The sequence below is a fragment of the Streptopelia decaocto genome (assembly GCF_964273445.1).
Source record: "Streptopelia decaocto genome assembly, chromosome: 6".
NCBI classification, from domain to species: Eukaryota; Metazoa; Chordata; class Aves; order Columbiformes; family Columbidae; genus Streptopelia; species Streptopelia decaocto.
Window position 1 is genome coordinate 24,765,981 of NC_138660.1, and position 25,652 is coordinate 24,791,632.

The 25,652-nt window shown below is 41.8% G+C and overlaps 1 protein-coding gene across 1 annotated transcript; it reads right to left on the bottom strand.

Annotated features, from left to right (window-relative positions):
• Positions 1-725: 725 nt before the first annotated feature.
• PCCB (propionyl-CoA carboxylase subunit beta) lies at positions 726-24,962 on the bottom strand. The gene is made up of 15 exons (XM_082056885.1): positions 24,690-24,962; positions 22,895-23,014; positions 20,563-20,631; positions 19,030-19,086; positions 15,585-15,698; positions 13,899-14,009; positions 13,456-13,564; positions 12,415-12,535; positions 8,689-8,770; positions 6,540-6,663; positions 5,380-5,487; positions 2,999-3,099; positions 2,356-2,454; positions 2,047-2,140; positions 726-980 (listed from the first exon to the last, which is right to left on the bottom strand). Exons 1-15 carry the CDS (start codon positions 24,849-24,851, stop codon positions 859-861), a joined length of 1,593 nt encoding a protein of 530 aa, XP_081913011.1. The 5' UTR covers positions 24,852-24,962; the 3' UTR covers positions 726-858.
• Positions 24,963-25,652: the final 690 nt, after the last annotated feature.

Sequence of the window (25,652 nt, forward strand, 5' to 3'; positions counted from 1 at the left end):
ACTCAGGTTACTTACAACAGATGGGTCGTTACAGAGCTCCATGCAGCTGTTTGCAGTAGTGCTAAACGTGATGGTGGTTGTTACTCACTAACTCCTGTGGCTGTAGTTACAATGCAGCTTCTAACAAGCAGAGAGAGCACAGGGCCCAGGGCTGATCAGTAACATCTACTGCACTGGTTCCTTGCAAGTCTGGCAAATAATCATAGAAAAAATTAGGCTGGAAGAGGCCTCTGCAGGTCTCTGTTTCACCCCTCTGCTGAGGGACAAAAGCTCCCCCATGCTCACAGAGAAGAATTTCATGCCCCTTTCCCACTGTGGGTGCATTGTCTTGTGTCCCTCGAGGTCACCGATACCAACCTGAGACCCACTGTTGCTGCAGTCAGCAGGTAAAAGTTGCAACTGAGGACAGTCCAGCAGAGGAACAGAACAGGTTAGGCTGAGATCAGCAAAGCCTGGATTCCAGTGCACTGAAATGCAAGCCCAGGAGTTTTCTCACTGTGAGGCTGGAGTCAGACTCCAAAGGGTGACCCAGGGCCAGCACTCAGCGCCGCAGAGGTGACTTCTCAGCAGTGCGAGGCTGCAGCAACGCCTGGCGGAATGAAGGAGCCCAGGCAGCATTTGACCTTGAGCAGTCAGGGACAGCTCCCCTGCAGCGGGCGCTGCAAGTCGTCTTGATTATTAACCCACCAAAGGGGCTTTACAGAGATAACTGGTAAGACCCCAAATTAGAGATATGTACTACAATTTATTGGTAGTCATTAGCAAAAATCAAAATGAAAAGATATATTTTCATTGCAAACTAGACAGAGTGTATTTGTTTTCAGAACACTGCCGTGGCTTCCAAGCCCCTCCTCACACTCACAGTGGGATATTAGCGTGTTTCTTCCAGGGGTTGGACTGGGTTTTACTAGCCAGCACATCTAGATCGTGGCAGATGCGCATGCGGGTGCTTGAGGGTTGAATGATATCGTCAACAAACCCTGAAAAAAAATAAACACACAAAAAAACCCTGACCAACCATGAAGAGTTTGCCTCTCAGCTTTCTGTATCTAGGATGTAATGTATATTAGCAAAACCAAAACAATATTTGAACTAAGCACTTCACAAGTTACAAATTAAGAAAAATAATTTAAAATAGCCTGAAAAAGAAATATTCCAGCGTCAATAGTTTTTAAATTGGAAACATTTACTTGTTTAACTTTTGCAAAAGTTAGCAAGCCAAAAATGTTAAGGAGAGGGCTTTGCTCACTGAGTACTGCACCTGTTACTGCAAAGTTTGAGACTTACCATCTCCTTCCATTACTACTAATTAGTCTGATTTAAAGGTTCAGAAGTGTTGATCAGAAGAGACATCCCTTGACTTTGCACTGCACAAGGGTGTTGTTGTCTGGCTCTAACAGCTGTAATAGACAGTCTAGTGCAAAACCAGAGGGAGCAACACTGTACAGAATGGTTATGGCTCAGTCTTCCCAGCCCTGTGGCACTGTTAATGGGATTTAAACAAAGTACAAAACCAATCAAGGGAGTAAGCCAGCATAACTGGAAACAGAGCTGACTCCAGATGCTACGGAGCTGCCTTCTGGAGCACAGGTAATGCTTCAATGGTAGGAGTGAAATTCAGAAGTAAAAATAGCAGAAAAATTTACTCCAAAAGTGCCAGGGAGCATCACTGAACTGAACTAGACTCTGACCCTTTCTTAAGGGCACTGGTCTGCATCTAGAACTGTCAAATAGATTGTCAAAGCACAGGTACTTCTTATAAGAAAAAGTCAGACTTGTGAGGTGCTTTCTAATATTTACAAAATTGAAAATATGCTTTTCAGTGCAGTGCCCACATCTCACCAGTCTCTTTCCAACTGAGGATGTGTTTTGTGTCTAGATGCATTTTTCATTCACATGCACAAGTTACAGTTAAACATCACCTTTCTCAGATACAAATGTCTTGCCTAAATAACTTATTTATTAGCAAAAAGCTGAATAGCTACAAATTTATCTATGTGCAATAGCAAATTCAAACAGGGGACGTGATGTGTGAGATAACTGTACCTCTCATGGCTGCAGGAAAGGGGTTTGCAAACTTATCCACATATTCAGCCTCCGCATCTGCCTCTTTTCCTCTGAAAATGATCTGGACAGCACCCTAGAAAGACAAAGTCTGCAGGTCAGTGGCAGTAATTCAGCCCGTACAGAGGAAAGCTGCTTTACCAGCCCCGGTCCCCACCCAGTATCTAAGTGTGCATTCCAGTAAGCCGTTACAGGGGAAATACCAGTTGTCATCATCTTGCTAGGCCACCTCTGACCCCTGTGAAGGCACTGCTGGCTGCAGCACAGCAGGGAGGGACAGCCTGCCGTTACCTTGGCGCCCATCACTGCCACCTCTGCCGTGGGCCAGGCGTAATTTGAGTCTCCTCTTAAATGCTTGGAACTCATCACATCATAGGCACCCCCATAGGCCTGCAACAAAAAACCAAGGGATTAATTAGTGTGGAATAACCTCACAGCAGCAATGGCCTACATTGTTCTTGCAGCTTTTACTCTTCCAAAGACAAGAAGTATACGGAATAGGAGAAACCACGTGAGCATTAAACCTGCAAACAAAGCAGAGGAAAGGTACAACCAGAACCAGTTGTGGAAAAGGAGACTGAAGTGGCAACAACAGAGAAGGGTTTGTGTGTGCAAACAGATGGCGTGTCCACACCGCGTGATGGGGGACAAACACTTGACTGAAAGCATTCCAGGGAGAAAGCAACGAGCAGAAACGCCTTTTCAGAGGAGTGCAGAGATAAGAGGCATGAAGGCACTGAGGTCATACTCTGAGAATAGAAGAAATGGCCTCTTGTAACCTGACATAAAGATGTGTTACCAGATGGGATAAACGGAGAAGTGACAAGGACAGAAAGCAGAAGCAGAACCGATGGAGGAAGCTTTGCAATAACTAAAGTTGTTACTAGTGAAAACAGGAACTCTGAAAGAACACTGTGCAATTGTGCCGACTCACCTTTCTGGTGATGACGGTAATTTTAGGCACAGTTGCTTCTGCAAAGGCAAACAGTAGTTTTGCACCATGACGTATGATTCCACCATACTCCTGAGCTGTACCTACAATGACAAAAGGGAATTCACAAAAACCCCGTATGTGGTTTGGCAAATGTTCTCCATAAAATGTTGAGCATCATTACAAAAACTCTCTAGCCAAAAGCAGCATGTATTTGTATGTAAGGTCACAGGCCCAGAACACTCACCAGATGGTCTCTTCCTAGGAATAAAATACAATTTACAAAACTCCAACTGTGTCTACTGGTAAAAAACACAACCTAGATTCACCTCCCTAGAAACATACTTCTTCTAAACCCCCTTTTTGTCTAGACCATACGTCAAGCAGGCCCAGGATGCTGGACCTTCAAAGACAGAGCCTGAGTTCCCCTGTAAGGATTCACACAGCAGGTGTTTCTGGAGAATGGTCCTATGGAGCAGACAGAAACACACATCATCCATGTTACAGGATGTTCAACCCAGTTCTGTCCCAAGCATGGGCCCAACTGCCTTAACTCAGAAACAGCACTCCTATGTTTATTTCTAGGATTTCTGAATTTCAGACCACTGGATATAACTCTACAATCATTTTCTATAATAGTTTATCCCACCTACTGACTTCTGCTTTCTGGAGTACTTTGGGAGCTTTTTAATGGATGATTTTTTTTTTAATGTAAGATTTTAAGTAAAAATTATTTTGTGAGATTTTTAGTAACTTTTTTGGTAGCCTATTTATTTGGTGACTTGACTTTAATGCTTCCCTTCAAGTATAATTGGAGTGTCTAATAATTTATGCCTACACTTTCAACTGTCTGTTCTCAACTGCAATGTCGCTTTTGGTTCTTTTGTATTTCCCTCCAGCCAGTGGGACCTGCCAAGCCTGCAGCACCTTCCCGGCAGTGGAAAAGCCTGATCCCAAGAAACAGCCTGAACACAGCTGGGATGCTGCACCTGGAAGCTGGGGAGCACTCACAGCCCTTGTCATCTGGTCACAGCTGCTGTTTCTACTTCACACTTAGCACAGAGTAACCAGCCACTTAAAATGCCTCAAGTGTAAACTCAGTTCAACTGTTATTGGAGCTATTTACACTGTCATCCATGGCCAATTAACAAAAACTCTTTTCTGGCCATAGATCAGTCCCAAACTTGTTCTAAATCTGTGCTTTTATCCAGCTACAGCATATGAATGCCTTAAATGTCATCTCTGTGCACACCTGTTAAATTAGGGGCTATTTAAAGTGTTTGCTCACCAGCACTGTGAGATGTTTTGTACACCTCTGTGACCCACTGTGATGGATTCTTTCTACTGAACGGGGAGATGAGCTGATCACCACCCTCAGCATTGATTACTTAAAATGAAATGTCTAATGCTAATTTATTAATCTTGCCTAACTCAAAATACAACAGTCTAGCATTACTATCAAGCTTCAGTTGTCTTTACTTTTACCTCTATTTATCTTCCATTAAAATACTTTCAAACCAATATTATGCATTATTAAGTTACTACTTTTTTTTTGCTATATGGAAATAGCTTTGCTCTTGGATTCTGAGCAGCTGTCCAAATCTGGAGTCCTGTAGTGGCCCCTGAAGTGCTAAAGAAAACTAAGCTGCTGCTTGTTCCACACGAGCAGTATTGTCTCATTGTTCAAACATGCAAAATACATTGTATTAAAATAAGAACTGGAATGTTGACTAGTGACATTTCGATGCCTTGAGGTTAAACCATGGTTTTATACAATAGTTTTATAGTCCATTCTACAAAAGACTTAGCATATCTGTCAGTATAACATTTATATTCTTCACACAACCTGTTTTCTAATAGGTCATTTTCACATTAACAGCTCCTATAGCCTATGCTGACAAAGTCTAATCTCAGACCTTTCCATACTGATTCACCCAAAGCTTCTGAATCACAGGCATTTTGATCTGAAAAATACCTTGGAGCATGAAAGCACCAAGGCCTTCAAAGATACGGGGAGGGGGTTTGTGTACAACTGATTCAATGACAACAAAGTATGTTTTTCCCCCCTTTAACTTCATCCTAAACACTTCAGCGTTAACTCATGAACTAGCCCTCTCCACAGGGAAGCCCAGCAAAGCTTCCCGATCTCAACACACCGATAGCAGTATCGATGGCATAGTTACACACTGCAGTTTCTTGCATATTTCAATACCCTTGTGTGATGACTACCATATTAGATTACAGAGTTTCTCTCCCAAAAAGTGGCATTTTTAAAACCTGGCTTATTATGTCTACTACAGTAAATGTCTTACAGAGTTTTTAAAATGGGTTTTTAACCTCACCACTACCCTCACAACTAGCTGAAATAGAATGGCAAGGCATACCTGGCAAAAATCCAGGAACATCCACAAAAGTGATCAGAGGTATGTTGAAGGCATCACAGAAGCGAACAAAGCGGGCTCCTTTCACAGAGGAATTTATGTCTAAGCACCCTGAAGTTAAGAAAACAGAGTAAGGTGTTAACCATTCCAATTATCTGCAGTGTCAAAAATCACACTCTGTTTTAGCTGTATTGTCATCTTAAAACAAAACAAATGCTTATCTGTAGATAATCTACCATGAAGGTTTGCTAGTTTAGAACTGAGATTAGAGTACAATCTATAGTCAACAGCCACTCATTTCATTTTCCTGACCACTGTACATACAGTTTTCTATCCCCAAAAGTAGCCGTTTCAATTATATTCTTGTAATATAAAGTATTATTCTGTAATTTCCCTTTACTGATATTTTTTCAGATCAGTCATACTGAGAGGCTAAAGAGTTGTCAATTAAAAAAAAAAGAGTCCACTAATATTTTGAGATCAGGATTATTGCTAAACATGCTGCAAAGTATTTGTGTTCTGTTTCAGTGTCATTCCAAATTACATTATGTGCTGTTACATTAAACCTAAACACATTTTGTATATGAACATCTATCTAAAATATTGGAAGTCTTTCTTAAAATTGACAATATCAAATGAAGACTAAAGTAACAGTAAAACCCGCTGTCTAGTATCATATCACGTTCAGATTAGCAAAACAATAAAACATCACAGCGTCATCCAATTTTCCCTAACAAAAAGGCAAAAACCTTAAAGCTAAGCAGTAAACATGAAGTCCTGGTTAGTGAAAGAAGATTTTGATGCTGTGGCAGGGAGGATGTAGTTTCCATGTTATGCTTAACCCAGTTAAGTGGGGGCTGCTGCCAAATGGGTCTTGTACCCACCCTCCTTGTGTGCTCCTACCACACCTCTGGTGTCGGACGCTGCAACATCACCTTCGTGATCCACTAAAGAGATCAACTGCTTTTCAGTTAAACATATCACAGCTGTATTTCAATGAGATTCAACACCAAGAAAGCGGTAGAAAAACACAGAATGAGTGGAGGACCATACAAAACAAACTCTCTCAGCCAGCCATACAAAGTGCGCAAAAAAAAACACAAGAGAGGATGCTAAAACACTGTTAAAACCTTTCACACTGGACTCGCACAGCCAGCTCTAACCTGATGCCACTTTGGGTTGGTTGCCCACTATCCCAACAGTTCGGCCATTCATCCTGGCAAATCCGACAACAATGTTCCTGGCGTAGGAAGGCATGATCTCAAAGAATTCCCTTTCATCAGCAATCTGCAAGGGTGAGAGGCAGACAGATATACGTGTATGTATATATACAGGCAAACACAAATCAGTTGCGTTACTATCAAAACTTTTAAAACATTTTAGAACTTGCAAAATTAAAAAAGAATGAAGAAACCTTTCAGTTGTCTTTGCAGCCTTCATTCCTGGAAGTAAGTAGTGCTGCATGTATTACTAGAACTGCCACTTTTGCATTCCAACAGAGAAAATCTTTATGACATTTTCTCTGCAGTAGCCTTCTTTCCTAGCTTATAAGAAATCAGGTGTTAAGAACTTCTTTCTCAATTACCGTCAGGCTACACTTTTAAGGAACAATTTCCAGTGATAAAAAGCAAGTAGTGCTTATGGAGCTCCAAAACTCCCCACAACGTGTAATATAGACGGTTTCTTTGCAAGCTCACTCCATTAGCAGAGGGCAATCCAGCTGCACTGCTGGGTACATCTGCCCCAAATTCACTGAGGGTGAAAGGAGAAACATGTTTATCAGCACCAGACGAGCACGGGCACCACGTCTGGGACCTCAGCCCCTGGCAACTGCGCTTCGGGACTCGGGTTCCAGCGCGTGCTCTGCCAGATGACATCCACCGGGGTACAACGCAGCATCAAAATCCACTTGTTCAAAGAGATCATAATTATACGTGGAGCAGTAGCGACACCTATACACAGCTGCCTCCTGTTTCCGACTAGAATTCCTTGTTTTCAACTGTTTATGACAACTCTGCCTACACAGGCTGCAGTTGCCAGTCATTTCTGAGACTGAGGCAAATGAAAAGTTGTGGAAACATTAAGTATTATTCAAGTAGTTTTATTTCTTTCCTTAATACTTCTCAAAGTCTGTGGGAGGGTTTGGTTTGTTTTTTCCCCTAATTCGCCTAAGAATTTTTTTCTTAAATGCCACCTTTTAACTTGGAATAGGTAGTACTGGCATTCAAAATGGAAGAATCCTGAGATGAAAAACATCCTGAGCTTGCTTTCTCTACGAAAATGAGTCTAAATGCAGCCCGTTCCAAACTGAAACCTGTTAGCTGAATAAACATGTGGGGAGAAAGAGTCAAATAAAATAGCAAAAGGGAGAAATCAGTAAAGATCCTACAAACATACATTGGTAGAAATGGAGCTTCACCATCCACCTCAGAGCCCTGGGGCATCGGCCACTCCACACCTGAGTGGTAGAAGCAGCAGCTGGAAATTTTCCTATTCAAAATGTGGCCCCTCAGGGTGCTCTACAGGGGGCTGTAACTGTTTCATGTGATTAAACTTCTTTCACAACCATGGTCTCTGCCCAAGCGTTTATCACGTATTAAGTTGTTAATACTGGAGAAGTAAAGTACTCAAAGTCAGGCAAGAGAATTACCAGCATTGCCACTGCTGCTTTAATAAAATCTCCATTATTTATACATTGCATGGCTTTCAGGTTTTTTTTTTTTTTTTTAAAAAGTACGATGTTTGCTTCCCTGCCAACCTCCCAGAGTATTTGCCTCACTTAATGAAACTTCAGTATCGGAGTTTCCAAGCTTCTGCGTGCTTGACTTGTAATTAAAATAAGTGTATTCTTGTATTGTCTGTGTACATAGTGGTCTCTTAGAATAGAGAATGGTAAATCTTTCAGTGTACTCTATGTAGCTTATCACCTTTTATAAAAAAAAGTGATAGAATTCAAGACAGTTGTAACAAGGTGCAGGGAGGGAAGCAAGTTTCCAAAGCAGGGGGTTGTTCTGAGCCCAGACAGAAAACTGAATTACAGCACCTTTTGTCTGTACTGTTATGCATGCAGCATAAGAAGATGTATCCTGAAAATAAATCTTAGGATTCCTTTAATCTGCTATTATACAATCTTTTTTTTCTGTAGATTACATTGTCCCTTCATTCATGGCTACTACAAAGGTAAAAACAGTAACTTGTGAAGACTAAACAGTTTATCTTCAGTGCCATTGTATTGGTTTCTTTCAATTATTTAGACACAGAATATAAATATATCAGTATTCATTTCAACAATGCTCACACTAGCAGACTTACGGAGTGTATGATATCCAGCATATCGTAGGCTTTAGTAGATTCAGTTGGTACGATCATGTCCAGCTCAGGAACCAAACGGTCACTGAAGAAAATAAATAAACATGAGCAACAATATTTACAGATCAGATGAACATCCAAGACCAAAAACTCAAGCAAACAATTCCACCTCCCAGAGACTTAATGGAAACTGCTTCTCAAATACTGGGAAAAAAAGCAGGCAGAGGCTCAGCCAGTTGTGCACCAGGAGGACAAAAGCCTGATGGATCTCCTCCTGAAGGAGACAGCTCTTCCGCAGGTACCGCTGCTTAAGAAACCACCTCCTGGAAATAATATTTCTCCTCTTTGATTAGAAGAGCCTAACATCACACGTGGAATATCAGCAAGGAACTCGGGTGCTACAAATGGCAGTCTGCAGAGGGCACTGGAGGCATGTGGGACGCTGTGCTGGGGCACCAGTCAGCCCTGGGGAAAAGGATATGGTGGACCAAGGGCCAAGCTGCAGAAGCAGAAGAGCCCAATTATCCAGTGGCTCCAGTCCTTAGAGCTGGGCAGGCAAAACAATTTCTGCCAGTGCAGAGCAAGGTCCCTGTTACACACCTACATCTATTGAGCACACACGGTTTAGGAGCTAACATTTACAACTCTCATCCTTTCCCCGCCCACATCGTGCACTTGTGATTTTTGAACACACTTAACCACAGGAAACTTCTCCACTTATCTCCCTTGTCACAAAAAAAGCAGAAATTCTTGGGTGGGGAAAACACATGGGCTCTCAGCTTCTGCAGTCTGAGGGCTGTGTTTAAAGCATCTTCATTGTTAACTCTGCTTAACTCAACTACGATGCACGTCATGTGGAGCTTCACATTTAACAAAAATGCTGCCTCCCTGTCAGCAGTTGACACTATCAGTTACCTCCACCTTTGATCGTATCAGCTTCATTAAGGACCTATGAGTGTTTGCATTCACTGTGTCTTTGGATTCACTCGCAGTCCCAATGAGGGGTGTCAATTTTTATAGGTCATCACTGAGAAGACTCCAGGGACTATTATATTTGTGCTATTCCATAACAATACTGATCTATACTGATTATAAATGGCGTTTCTGTGGAGTCCTTATTAAATCACTATTTTAACAATGCTGTGATTTTGTACATTTAAAGCAAGACAACACAAGGCTCTAGACACCCAATTTAAAACTGAAGGAAGTGATCTGCAGTTTGTCAAAATCAGGCAAAAACTAATAACGCAAGGCCCAGGGCTGTCTCTGTGTTCCCTCACACACACAGGGCTAGAGAGACACGTCTCCTTGCCGAGAGAACAAGAGATGCATCTATTAATAGAAAAAAACACGATATCAACACTTTAAGTATTTTTTTTTCACATGATCAGGAATACTGCATGCAAATATTTTCTTAAAATAATGAAACCTTAATCTGATGAAAGCAACTGATTTTATCATACTAAACCACAAGCCACAAAACATCCTAAACCTTTTTCTTGTCCACAGAGTAGATATGAACGTGCTCTAAGTGTTGCCCATCATCTGTGGTACCCCAGCGGATAAGGGAAGTGGAAAAATTAGATTATTGCTCTGATAAATTCACAGTGCTGCAGAGTAACGAGCCTGTAACAGCTTGAGGCACTCTCACCCAGATCAATATTGGGTTTCATTCAACAGAAAGGGGAAACTGTACTCAGTTACTAAGAATTTATAATAACCTCCTCCAGAAATCCGTATGCATACTTTAGGCTTCAGAGGAAATGAAATTTTTTATAGTCAAAGACACATAAAGGTAAAATCACACCATATAATATACCAAATGCAATTAACTAGACACCCTTCAAAGGCAGGGGACATATTCACCATCAGGCAACTTGGGACTATAAGGAACCTTCTAACCCTTTAGAACCCAGGCCACTGATGTCAAAACTCCAATTGAGAACAGTTTCAGCAACCAAGGCTGACATTTTTCAACACCACAAAGAACTTACCCACCTAGAGGAAGAAAAAAACCAACCAACCATCAAACCCCACACACTAACCACAACCCACCAGCTGCTGGACTTTATGATGAAGACAAAAGTATGTTACAGTTAACTTGCATTATTCCGGGCAATCTTTTGTGGTATGAAAATGATACAATAAGAAAATAATTACTCTAGAGGGACAGGCTTTGACTGGAGCAGTGGTAGGATCAAACAAACACATCAATTCAAAGCAAAAGGAGTCTATTAAGATGTCAGTATGTCCAGATGAAATACTACCAATGTAAGCATTAAGACCACAAATGGGAGAAATATTGGAGATGCTGCTATAAAACCAGGCAAATTCAACAAATAGATCTGTCTTCACATGTACAAAGACTACTAAATTGAAGTTCCTAGTACAACTTACTGAGCATTTATTATACTGTGATTCTCTAATACTGTAGCTGGTGCCCCGTAAAAGATTGTCTCCCTTAAGAAAATAAAGAACTAATCTCTCATACATTAGTAGCTACAATGCAAATGACAGCTTCTTACAAGAAAATAAACTACCTATTATGAAATACATTGATTAAAAAAGCCAAACAGACTATTGTTTCTATAATGAACTTAAAATATCACACTCACGTCTATAGAGGGTAATTATCCCCAGTACAGCTTCTTGAATGCTTGGAAAGAACATTATAACCTCAGACATAATCCTTCAAATTTACCAAATAACATAAGGGATTTGCTTTGGTTTGTCACTATCAAACTGGAACAGTCTTCCAGTTTAATAAAATCCTAGAGACCAACATCAAATTAGGACCACTCTGACCATTCTCTAAAAGCAACTGGCAAATTTATTTCTCTATTAGTGGACAACGTATTTCAGGTACCAGAGCACTGATTTGTTAAATGGATCAAAAAAAAAAACCAAACTTCCCCAAACAAATTGTTTCAAAGACACTGCAAAGAACAGTGAAGCATGAAGAGAAAACCTTCCAACTCACACGTGAACATCTTCATGTATGTAAGACAAGACATAGATCACACACATACAAAGAACTGAAAGGAATAACATCAGGAGCAGCTCCCATACCAGAGAGGGCAACAACCTCTTACAGGTTCCCTACAGAGAGGGCTGAACTAGGGGTGCAACTGGATCTCGAGTAAAAAGGCTTTCAAGTGCCCTGACACTCTGTCTTTAACACCACTGGCTCCTCAAACAACGCCGGGCAGGCTCTCTGGCTTTATCTCTTGGAAAAATTCTCTGATTAAAATCCAGACGGTCACTGTTTCTCCCCTCTTGAAAGGACTGAAGTCCGTCCTTTGTTAAGTTGCCAACTACACAAGGAGCCTGACAGACAAGTACCTAATACAGAAAACTTTCTGCCTCCATGTTGCTTCCTCACCTCTAACCTTACTGAGCAGAACTTATCCAACAAACCGACAAAGCAGGGCAAGTTCTCCCCACTTCTGTTCACTACGCTACCTCCTGCCTCACTTGCTTGTTCCAAGGACTGTCACAGCCCATCTGTACACAGTACTTTTCCCTGCACACCATGGCTTTCAGAAAATTAAATATTACATCTATCAGTGAGCACATACGTATCTACACATGCATATTGAAACACTTCTGATATACATATACCACAATGCAGAACTATCAGCCAAGATCCCAGACACAAAACACTCATTTAGCCAGAGAAACCATGAAATTTGGTGGACAGACCACACATTTCAGCCAGTCTCCTCTTACCTCGGATCATGGCATTCACAGACTGGAGCTGGATCACGGTTGCTGAGAGGCAAATAATTAAAGAACTCTCGGAGATTAAGTAAAGCATCTATATCATTCTCAAAGGCTCTGTGAGCGACTCCTGGAAAGAAACAGTTAAGCAGTTATTTAAATTATTTTGCAAGGTTTCCCTTTCAAGTATGTACCAATAAAGATACAAAGTAGTAACAGCAAAAATTTTTAAACTCGAGCTATTAACAATTGGGAGTTTTAAGCCACCAGATCTGACCAGCTAAAAATATCTAGAAAATGTGTGGCTGTATCAGACTTCCTCCTTAACGGGTCTGGATTGCTGACCTCATATTTAAAATAACGTAAGCTGGTTTATCAGCTGTCACAGACCTAGTTGGATCCCAGCCTTCTGGAATTCAATCCTGGTTACTGTGCTGCACTCAAGCTTTGGACTACAAGTTCTTTTATAAATGCTGGATCTGAGCAGTGTCTATGTGTGTGGTTTGGTTCATCACCAATCCAGATAGGATTTGAGATCCCAGTCATTTTGAGCCTCAAGAAGATTTCATAAATCAAAGTTTTTCCAGAGGGCAAAAGAAAAAAAGTGTTTCATCTGTCACTGCCACTTGGTTTATAGTGAAGAAGTTCAATCAATCATGTTAGTAAGCAAACAAGGCATTGGTAAGAATCTTTCAACCCATGCAAATTTGGACAAGGAACAGAAAAACCCACAGCACCCCAAGCCTGTTTGCTAAGCCCTGCCCTCTGACAACCTTCCCACTTCCAGAGTCTTTTGTGGATTTGCCATTTTCTCTTCCAAATCCCAGAACTCTCCCACACTCCCACTTTTCCTCTTTTGTTTTCCATTACTAAAAAGTACTGGCAAGGATACCCTATACAGAGTAAGATCCTGTGCTTAGGTAGAGTTTCATCGCTTAGACTCAAGTGACACCCACAAGTACAAAAATGTGCACTAGACAATCAGCTGCTTAGCTTGAACATCTCCTTTAACAAGCAGTTAGTATGTTAAGTAAAGTACCCAGCTCTCACCAGATACAGCAGTGTGCGTCTTCGCACCCCCAAGCTGCTCTTGGGTGACATCTTCATTCGTAACAGACTTCACTACATCAGGGCCAGTGATGAATAGATAGGATGTATCCTGGGGGAGCAAAAAAAGCAAAAAAACACAGTAAACGCTAGATCCAAGCTGCAAAAGCACCTCAGGAAAACCCTAGTCTCTAAAGACCTTCCCCAAAATAAGGAAACAGTAGAACAAAGGGATGAATTTCTTAAAAAACCTTAATGCATGATATTAAAAATCCACAGAAAATGCAGCTATCCACAGGTTATCTGGGAAAGTTATTCTTGACTTTTCAGGAAAAAAATAACTTAATCCAGATCAGGGGACCATCTCAAAAGAGAACCTTCATGTGGGGTCAGTTTGTGTCTGATCAACGTGACCAGCAGCAGGCCAGGAGATACTCCACCCTTACCTTCACCATGAACGTGAAATCAGTTAAAGCAGGTGAATACACAGCTCCACCAGCACAAGGACCCATAATGAGGGAGATCTGGGGAACCACCCCAGAACACAGAACATTTCTCTGCAATAGGAAAAAAAAAAAACAAAACATCTAGTTTCACCAAAAAAAGTGCATCTTTAAGTCTGTTCACAGATTCTGCAAGAATTCACAACCACAAACAGGAGAGGACAGCTTGCTTTATTTCCCAGTAGACAAACATCTGGAGAGAACGTCTTGATGCAAACAAAAGCAAAATAATTCTGTTGCTACTGTTTTGCTTCTTTCTGTTCCCATACATTTGGTTTTATATACCATGCAATGACTGCAAAGGAAGATGGAATGTGAGACTTCAATAGATGCTGCAAGGGCAAAAAATTCACTGAGCCTGGAGTAGTGAGAAGTGCACGCACCCGAAATTTGAACTATACGTACACTATCAGAGGTAGAAGTACGTATTACTAACCAACTGTGGCAGAGATTTTCTTAAAATCAGATTCCTGCACGAGCTGGAGTTTTACACAACGGTGAATTACTGCTGTCCACCAACACAGGCAGCAAGTTGTCCAAACAAATGTTTACCTTGCTCATTGCTCAACGGGATTAGAATTGACTTCTGTAACTGTTCAACAGCATCATCTCAGATTGCACCAATCCAAAAGACTGTTAGCATCTGACTAATTTGTCATCCTACTGAAAGCACAATTGCATTTACGTTTTGTGCACCTTGAAACTGTGTGGTTTGGTAGCATATAAACCAATGTAATTTCAGTGAAAAAATGAACAGTGGCATGTCTACAGGAAAAATTCTTGCATTAGCCACAGAAATACTGTAGAAATATAAATCTTTCACCAGCCCAATCAGCAGTGGATGTCGCCAAATGGTAAGGTTAACATTGTACTGCATACTGTTCTTTGAAGAGAAACCTCTGACTTGTATCTTTAAAAACAAAACAAAACAGAACTTTTTTGTTCTCTTTTTTACCCCACAGAACAGGCACTTGGTGCTTCTGATCCAAGTTTCTCAGGTCTTCTTCAAGTTCATAGTATCTATTTACTTTAAGTTCTTCATTCTGCAGTGGAAATATTTCACCTTTTATCAGCCCTACTGAAAATAAATCTGGTGTGTGAAATTCTTAACAAGTCTGCATTTCAGAGGAGATACAGAGACAGCTGGTGGTGGATCGCAACCATCAGTCACCTAACAAAACACCCTCTGAACTACAGCATGCACACCTGCCTCAGACAAACAGATGAATACTCGAGAGAAATTACATGCCAACACAGGCGAGCCATATTTTAGTGCGGATCAGAAAGTTATATAATTGTCTGAGGTTTTTTTTCCAATTAAGTAAATTGCCTACTCTTTCATTTTTATGACAAAGCTCAGTATACAGTGCAATTCCTACAGAGGTTTTCATTGAATCACAATGTTTTACAAGGTAAATGGAACTAAGAGGTACAGTAATTTGCCCAAAGGCAATAAGAGAACTCCAGGTCTCAGAAGCCCTCATATATGCTTCTTTCTCCACCAGGTAATACACATGGCTGAAATAGGTGATAACAATCTACAAGTTTACTTACAGAGACTTGAGTAAAGAAAGACTTTATCCACCTTTGTGGGTGCCAAGCTCCCTGGTCATCCAGCAGCCCACTTACCAAAAATATATCTGCATAGCCTGCCAAGGACTCCACTCCCTCCTGGATACGGGCTCCTCCAGAGTCATTCAGCCCAATCACTGGTGCTCCAACCATGGCAGCCTGATCCATGATCTAGTGATGAATACACATTATTATTGATTATTGATCTAGCTAAGCTAAAACCCCAAAGCAATCAACCCCCAAAAAGTACATCCCCCAGCAAAATACCCAGATACGTCAGACTGTGAAATGCCTAGAGAGCACTCAGCTTCTCTTTTATTTGTATTAACTGTCACAGTCACTAACTGCTTATGGGGTATCATGTTTTGATTCTTTAGACCGGAGGCTAAAAGATACACATTTAAGTGCTCTCATGACCTTTAATATTCATCTGCCTTACTAGCTGTGCATCTCCAAACTCACACTGCTTTATCCAAACCCTGTGCTAAGTGACACAATCACAGGAGTTCGAACCAGAGAGGTTCAATCCATCTCTGTTCACAAGAAGTCTCGAATGCACCTTTAACACTCCCTCATGTATGTCTAATAAGATCTTAAAGTTTATTGCAGTGGTGATGGTGTAATCTCCCTAAGCAGTATATTCTAATACTTGATTATCCTTCTTAGTCTTCTCAAAGAACTTCTAAGTCTTTACTCTGGAAATTTAGAAACATTACTTCTCTCTTGATATATAGTAGATGGAGAGAGCAATTAACTACTTCTGTGCTTCCAGCATCATAAACATTCAAGTACTTCAACTCTCCCTTCAGTCTTATTTCTCTTCATGTTCGACACTAAGCACCCTCAATTCAGTCACACTGTTCTTTGGACATCGTATTTTCTAGACTCCTGATCATTTTGGTTACTTGCCCCAAGATCATAAACCATACTCCAACAGAGGCTTAAGTGGGAGGACTGAATTCCTTACATTCCTTACATAAAATATTCCTGCTTATTAGATCCCACTAAAATGTTTGCCATTTTCATAACACTATAGCACACGCATATCACATTAAGATCTGCTTAAACATCAAGATTTGTTTTCACTCCTAAATGATTTTCTGTAAAACTACACACTGTCAGTCAATCCCTATTTTGAATTTCAAGGTTGCTTTCCCTACCTGGCATTCGCCCTTTCAATCATTGTTACCAAAATAATGCCTTAATTTGGACAACCTTTAACTTCTTATGATTTTTAAAACTTCAGTCCTGTCTTTCAGAGTGCTTGCAGCATCAACCATGAATTTTAGATTGCCTAGAAACACAGTAACCATACTCGGCCCCATTCAAATCAACATTATCTTAGCAGCACAAAATCCCAAGCAGAACACAAACTGGTGCTATTACAGCTCTCTCTGTATAGTTCTAAAGTGCTTTGTTTCCACTTGCAGCCATTCAATGTAAAACAGAGGTTCTTCATGCTTTGTGCCTGGATGTCCATTTAAAAGTTGAAATACTGCTGTGGCAGCCACGCAGAATGACTTTGCAATTTAAATACAATCCCACATTTAAAAAGCACCGGTGTGGATTGCAAACAGGCTCTGTGAACCACACGTGGCCTCATTTGCTTATGTGAACATTACACAAGGCATTATCAAATGCCTTATTAAAAATCAGTTGAGTTGACATTTATTGCTTCTTCCTACAAGGTCTGTTATCTATTAGGACAGATTAATGAAGCAAGTTCACCGACATCTTTTGCTGTTTTCTGGGGACCTCTATATGGATTGATTATTTATTTCAAGGCTTTGTCAGACACTGAAGTTCTTCTCAAACACACATCAATACGCACATTCAGACTACTGAAAATTTATTCAGATATTTGAAACTTTTCTTTGCCATATCAGTATTCATAGGGAACATTTCAGGATGCATTCTAAAAACACTTTTTTTCATCTTATGGACTCAAAAATTGTCTGGAAACACAACATCACAGACACACATATGTACCTAGACTACAAAGTGTTCCCCACCACAAGTGGGCACCTATTTCTCAAAAGAGCCACACTAAATCTCTGCTGCTTGAGGGAAACCATTACAAGCACTTAATGTGGTCTAAAAGACCACAAGGCTCTTCTGCAGCAGTACCAGGCAATCTGCAGCCCAGATCTACTTACCTTGGAGCTTTGCTGCATGATGCCAAATACTGCTACCTCTCTGCAACTCCAGGAAAAAATCCCAAACAAAATTATTACCACCAAAGGGGTGGATCCCCAGGGATGTCCAGCTAAGGGAGAGCAACTTCGCTTCCATGTTTTATGGTACTTTACACCCCTTAAGGCCCTGATAAGGTTTGCAGGAGCCACAACTGTCTCTCTTAGAACAGATTTCTGCTTCCCAGAATTCAGCCCAACAAGAAAAACTAAGAGAAATGACACAGGTACCACACCACCCAGCCAGTCTTTTTTGAGCTCTCCACTGCCCAGGTTACAGCTTCAAAGACTCTGAGCCACAAAGCAATTGATGCATCCAGAGCCTTCAACCTCTGGATGCATCTGCCACTGATGCCAATCAAGAACTGTACAAACTAGGAAGTGCTCACACTGTTTTCTAGTTCTGCTACCAGCACTGTTGCTGCTTCTTTAGAAACAAGAGATCAAAAAAACAGCAGAAATCATCCCATCATTCCAGTACCATTACCTCCCTCCCTAATACAGACACCGCAAAGCTCCAGTGTGAACAGGTAATATCAAGACTTCGTAAAGCCAAGCAGTTACTATCCACCTCAAAGCCTTTATGTTTTCTAGTTTTATACACCCTCACTTCTGATGAATCTATGCCAAAAAGTAGTTTTTTCCATCAGGAGAAAAGGCCATGTGCACCAAAACCCTTGTCCCTGATTGCCTAGTATGAAAATTCAGGAAGTTTTCATCAGCACGCACCTCTGAACACTCATGCATGGAAAAGTTCTTGTCTTCCCCGATGGGATTCAAACACCAGCTTTTCCAGTGAGACAAGCAGACAAATGAGAATAAATAGCCACAAGCTCAGAGTATCAGGGTGACCTCCAAGTTGTATAACTGTTTATCTTCAGATTGTTTAGTGTTACATTTGCTTTTTTATAAACATGACACATTTCAATAGCACTGTTTATAGGAAAAAGTTTCAACCAAGTCATTTCATGTTTCTCCAGTAGACAATAGCTAGTTAATCTCTATTTGCACTTTGCAAGTCTCTCTTGTGTTTTGTAGCACAGCAGAAAAAGCAAGTTAATTTAAACAAAGTGAGTATTACTTGGAAAAGCTCTCTTATACTTGAAGAGCTTCCAAAGGGCTCCCCTCTGCTCACTCTGCCTTCAGACCTTAGCTGACAAGAGGAGACAGGCATTTTCAGGTTGCCATGACATAGGCCAGTGTCCACTGAAGTCAGTCACAAATCATTTTCTCCAAATTCATTAATACAACAGATTGAAAGAAAAGGACACTGATAATTTTTTGTTTTATTTTCTCCTATGAAGTATTACCTTGCAGATCTTCTGGGCGTGAGCTCCAGATAAACTGCCTCCAAATACAGTGAAATCCTGGAGAGAAAACAAATTTTCAGATTAGGGAAAAGAATCATTTCAGTAAAATGTTGCAAGTGAAGAGTATAATCCTACAATGCTCTATATTTGGTGTGCTGTTCCAAACCAGCCTGACTCCCTTACTGCAGCCTGCAGATCAATCCTGTTCAATCCAAGCCTTTACAAGCAAAATGATCTTCTATACACATTTGCCAGTGGATTCTACGCTAAAATCGCAAACATACTGCACCTCATTTGCCTTTTTTGTTTTTCTTCACAGAAACATTATCTCTTTCAACAAAGATATGCTCTTCTTTCATGGATATTACCAATACTGGAGCAGTCTGGAAAAATTTCAGCTGTGAAAGTCTCGCTGTAAGGGGCAGCAGTAAGATAAGCCTGCAAACAGGCAGAAATCAAAACCTGAAAATATGCCATCATTATGTATTCATGAGTTATGCTTCAAGAGTCAATTACTCTTGTATGGGTGCTGCAGGGACTATATCAGCTAAACCTGACTGCTGGTGCTACCCCTGGGCCTGAGCAGTAACATCTTGAACAAGCAACACAAGGCCCTGGGACTGATCCAGAAGAGCAAGGGGATATTGACACCTACTGGCACCAATGGAGCCCAGAGCCAACTTCTGGTGAGCTGCTCTGATGCATTCCTGAGTCTTACTCTCAAAAAAGCCCTAAAAACTGTGTGGACAGAGAACAATGGGACTATGACTAGTAGTTGAACCAAAAAGGAAGGAACGTCTCATATGGCAGCTCGATTTGGAGCAGAAAAAGGTCTTTATGTATAAATTGTATTTTTTTTTTAAAGGGGCACATTTAAATTATTTTAGCATAAAAACTGCCCTCCACTTGTGTTCTGCTAAAATTAAGGTCTGTATTCAGCTCCTACCTTATGTTCAAGGCCCACATAACAGTACCCTTCCTTGGAAGAACTACATATCCAAGAAAAAAAGGCAGGGTGTGCAACTTGCTCGAAGGTCACCCAGCAATCATTTTGGCCATGACAGCAGATGGAACAAAGGCTACTTTGTGGCCCAGAACAGAGAAGCAGTTACCAATTATGTGAAAGAAAGCCTTTCTTTCACTGCATTAAGACTAAACAAGATAAATCTCTACCTCTGCTGTTTCCTCTAAAATATTTTTAATATAAAAGTATATTTCAACATAAAAATTATATTTTATGTATTTATATGCTATCACAACCCCTTCAACATTCCCACTGGCTCTATATTCATCACTTGTTAAACCTCACCCCTGTCTACAATTGCATCTCTTGCCCAACAAAGTTTCAAGAAATGCTTTTCTGCTTTTTCTTGTCTGAAGGCGCCCTGCTTCCTCCCATGGGAGGTTATGTCTATCTTATGCTCATAGATAAAAGGTAAACTGGTACATTACTACACAGCCACACTGAACCGTGGTGAATTTATTTCAAAGGATAAGTTTATGCTATTTAAAAAACAACAGGGAAAACCATACCTGACTGAAAACATAAGCCAGTCTCCCATTAATTCGTCCACGGCCAGTCACCACACTGTCTCCAGGATACTGCATTAACGACAAAGAGACTGATTAAAAATAATAACTAGAAAAGTCAAAGTAGCAATGACATCCACTAAAAAACCCACAGACTTCTATTGAGTAGTAAGTCAAAGCAAAGACTGACTCCCCAAGACGACTGGTCTTCCATGTTTGCAACAAGGGCTCCACAAAGATTTCCCCCAGCCATGGAAAGGAAAACCAGACATAGTGCCACATAGTAGTTGTACATTGCTGTAAAGATTAGTGATTTCTGCAATTCCCTCAAATTTCAGCACATCTGGAGTTAAGGCAAATAATGTCCTTAGAGACAGGATATACTTTTTATCAGGACCAGGACTGATGTTTTTGAAAGAATAGACACAACACAGAAACCTTTCTTGAGGTACAGGAGATACAGGGGAAAAACAGCCCTGGAAAGATCAAAAAACATAATTACAGTCACCACAAATACTTCAACTTGACCTGTCCCATTTTTTGCCCTGTAAATAAGGGAAGAAGAAAGAGCTGGAAGAGGAAACAGAGGCTGTGAATCTTAAAATCTGCTTATCTATGTTGTCTCACTTTTTAGTAAAGGAAATATATAGAAGTCTTTCAAGACAACAATAGAAAAGGAACTTCACTGAGCTGTCATAAAGGAATTCCAAGCATTTAAGTGCTTTTTGCTGTTTGGTACAGGAAAAAAAAAAAAAAAGTATATTGTGCGCTCTAAGGGCCATTTATGCTCAAGGTGATCTGCTCTCGGGAAGGTCATACCAGTCTGGTGACTTTTCTCAGGCTGCACAGACAGCACTGCTACCAACTCTGGGCACACAGAACAGCAGGAAACACACCTGCAGTTGCAGCCACTGTCTCACACAGATGCCTCCTAAAAGCTCAAGCAGCCCACAGAATAGCCTGGATGCAAGGTCCAAGTCTCCCCCTACCTCCAGAAAGTTCCAGGAATTCAGAGAAATTCAATGCTAAACTAATATTCCAGCTCACTGGCCACAGTTAGGTCATCTGTTGTGAAACTGAGCTCTGTAAACACAATCTGCAGCTCACTCAAAGGTGAATTCTGAAGGACAAGGAAAAAATTAACCCTCTTGTCACTCTCAGAACTTTGCTGCTCCTCCTGTCTTCAGAACCAACCATTTGTTATCAGCACTGTGGGATGCAGCATTAAGTAGTACGATGAGAGGCAACACAGCACTTACTTCAGTCTGCTGGGGAACAGTGCGAAAAATTACTTAAAGAAAAGATGTTTGCTCCTACACTCAAAGTAGAGAAGGTCTAGCACAACGTCCTTCCCACAACCAGGTCACATTAGTCTCCTGGCTACTAAAACGAAAACCAATCCTCCACCTTTGCCAGTTCCCAAGGGCCCATGGGATCCAGAGGATGCAGTCCTGGGACTTGAAGGACTGAAAACTGATGGACTGGTTTGATTACCACATAAACAGAAGTTGTAGTTGTTGTACAGTTGCACATAGTGAGCAGCTTCTCACTGTACCCCAAACCGGAATACTTCACAGCAAACAGGGCCTTCTGCTACAGGAAGACTCACACTGAACAGGCACATCTGCACCAGCCACCTACACATACCAGCAGGTTCCTTGCTCCTTTCTGCATCAAATCACAACAAAATACTTTTCCCATGTAGTGATTTATCAGACATCAGTGTTATAGCAAGACACTCTGGGGAGCCATAGATTTTGCCTCCATGTGATGAACCTCATGTGCCCTGTTAGTTTAGGATACAAGGCCACATATCCGAAAACTGCGTAAGCAAGTAGATTGTAATGTGCTAACAGACCAGTATCAATGCCTGAATTTCCAAACGTATCAGATTTTAAGGCCCTAAGGGTTTTTTTGACTCTATAGTTTGGCAGGCATAAAACAGGGATTTAAGTTATTTCATCCTGTAACTCTAATGTTACCTGTAGGTAGGCAGAAGTATCAACCTGTATTTGTTCTTCATATCTGACTTCATTGACAAAGTTGTAATAACAAAGTTCTCCAGCCTCTTCTATTATTTAAAATACAAACCTAAGACAATATCTAGGGAGGTATTTGAACTCAACAGGTAACCTTACTGAAAAGGTATCAAGTTTAGATAATGGAAAAGCAAACCATGTAAGTTGTTAAATGGAAACTGAAAGTAATAAAAGGAAATTTACAAAACAAAACAGAAAACAAAAGAAATTACATGTGAACAGAAGAGCCTATTTTCAATCAGCCGGTTGGCTAAACAGCAAAGAACATATATATAAAATATATGATATAAAAATACCTTATTCTTATCAGAGTCCATCCCAAAGTCAGCACATCTGTGTTCCACAAACATGTCATATTCATCAAAGCTGTCAGGGTCCAAAAGCAGAAGAATTCGTTCTCTTGCTGTTAGCTTTCCCTGAAAGGGAGCAAGCAACAATTAATACAGCCGTCAGGTGCTTCCGGCTCTGCACTGGACATAGTTTAATCAGACACAGCCTCACTTGATCAGCTATGTGTGGCACATTAAGCAACTGTGCGTCCTCAAAGCTGGAAATAGTCTACATAGTGATTATCCTCCTTAAAAACAAGCATAATGCAAGCCAGACTTTGAGAAGAAGGCTGACTATTGGAGCAGCACTACTGCGAGATAAAGGAAACAATCTGAGAGTCTTTTTAACAAGATACAATAGCATCACGGCTATTTTTACCAACACATTTAAATGCTGCTATTAAGGCCTTCTATTTTTAGGCATAGCACCCTTCCACAGCTAAACCAGTCTATACCAACAGTTCAAGCCTCAATTCACCATGTTCGATATTTGGCTGAGGCGAATGAGAAGAAAAAGGAAATAAGACCACCTGCAGGGATTTTCTGACAAAATCTCTTTGTTCTTTTTTTCTGTCAGACACTGGTATAGGCAAAAGTAGAATCGGGGCCAAGAACATAATCACAATTGACCAGATATGCATGTCCTTTGCTCAGTACTAATGATGCCATGCAATGGCTGCAAAGTTCAATTTATCTTAACTTTTCAATAAAATTTGTCATTTCCAACTCAGGTAAGTATTTGTCCATGAAGGTCAGGGCAGCTGGATTGAATTCTTTAGGAGATAGTGTGATCACAACTCCATGTGATGTTAAAACATAGCTCAGCTTCTCTGCAAAACTTCTGAGTAGCGGGTCCAAAAGTTCATTAAAATCAACAAAAGCAGGAAAGACTAATGTAAGCTATAGGTTCACTTTATATAAAACACAACATAAGACATATGAGGCCCCTAGGCATGCAGAAACGCTTTCAGATTGGTATGCCAGTGTTCCAAATGTAACCCAGTGAGCCTGTAACTCTTTCCAGATGTTGCATAACGGTGGATGAGAAAGTGCTGATAGGCAAACTGATCATTCATGTGTATTGCTATTGCTATCTCCTTGATGCCTACAGCCATCCTGGTACCACTAGGGCCTTGCTCTAAACAGAAAAGACATCCCAGCAAGAAAAACTAAACAGAAATAGGAAGACTGTTGTCATTACCCTCAGCATTATCTAAATTCTGAACAGAGGCAATAGTCTAAAAATGCAGCTGCTGTCATCCTTCCCATCTGTCTTTTCCTCTGCCTTACTTCCACCCTTTGAGCTCAGCTCAAGATCAGCTTGGATTTGCAACAGCAGCCTAAAAAATGAAGCTGTGCTGGACGGCAACCTAGAACTTATCATCACATGATAGAAGTTACACCTTTTGCCTATGCTACCCCTCACACGTGCATCGCGGCCAGTTTCGGTGACAAAGCCGATGTAAAGGAAGATTTCTTTCTTTTTTTTCGCCTGCAGTAACAGACAATACAGACTTTAATGCCGCTTCACTAAAGCTCCCCCGCAAAACGGCTTGTGCAACTGAATCACAAAGCCGCCCCGGATTTCGGGCGCTTTTCGCCCTACCGCCCCCACAGCCGGCGGGTCTCAGGGGGCCCTGGGACCACCCCTCCCGCCAAGCAGTCGCGAAGCGGAAACGCGCCGTTCCGGAGCACTGCGGCGGGTTGGCCGGGCCGCCGCCGTGGGACCAGCGGGGAAGGGGCTCTCGTCCCCGCGGCTCACCCGCTTGTGCTGCGCGTCGATGCGGGCCTGCCCGCCGCCCAGCAGCGCGGCGCGGCGCTTCTCCTGGATGCGCTGGGGCACGGGGGGCGGGCGCGCCCCCGAGGCGGCCCGGCACAGCCGCGCGCCCCCCGCCGCCCGCCGCAGCATGCGCAGCGCCGCCATCTCGCGAGCCGCTCGGTTAACGGCGCCTGCGCGAGGCGGCGCTCCGGCCCGGCTCCCGCCACCGCCGCTGGGTTGCGGTGGGAGCGCGGCCGCGGCTCGCACGGAGGAGGGGCCGCGGCAGCCCGGGTGCTGCCCTACTCGGGCTGCCTCCCGCCCCACGGCCCGAGATTCCCCCGGCGCACGTGTGAACCGCTGAGAAACCAGCGCGAAAACGCTGCCCCGCCTCCATTTCCTGCTGTGTTGTGATACTGCTTGGGCTTTGCAAAACCAGCGTTGCAGAACGGGAGGCAACAAGCAGAACTGCTCAGCTCTGGAGATGAGCTGCCCTATGCAAGTGCTATACACGATTTGTTTTGAAAACACTGTCCGTGTGATACACTCTCTCTCTTCACATTAACAAGCAATCTGGCCCTCATCAGCAGACTTTCATAAGGATGACAAAAATAAAGACCGTACAAAAAGGTGGGGGAATTAGGGTCTTTGGGTAATACAGCACAGGCCAAGTGACCAAGCTCCAGCGTATCCATAATCCAGAGATTTGATGTCATGAGTTCCCAGGCGGTTGTCTGGTTTGCAAACGCAGCCATCTGTGTAGCAGACAATTCTTAGCCCTGTAGCCCACCTCAGATGCTGACCACCAAGAAATAACTGGGCAGTTGGAAAAAATGAAGTCACATAAGTTGAATATTGCCTTACATGTGCGTATTCTAAGCACGAAGAACTACACGAGCATGACCTTGCAGATATCACAAGGATAAGTCCAAAGAAGAATCTCCAAGAATGGAAATTCTTGGATTGCAT

Excerpts from the sequence above, each read along its gene's own strand:
- PCCB (XM_082056885.1), bottom strand. The coding sequence starts at position 24,851 with ATGGCGGCGCTGCGCATGCTGCGGCGGGCGGCGGGGGGCGCGCGGCTG. Across the intron at positions 20,632-22,894 it reads TGGACTCTGATAAGAATAAG|TATCCTGGAGACAGTGTGGT; the intron begins GTATTTTTATAT and ends TCGTTAATGCAG. Across the intron at positions 13,565-13,898 it reads ATTTCACGTTCATGGTGAAG|GATACATCCTATCTATTCAT; the intron begins GTAAGGGTGGAG and ends TTGCTCCCCCAG.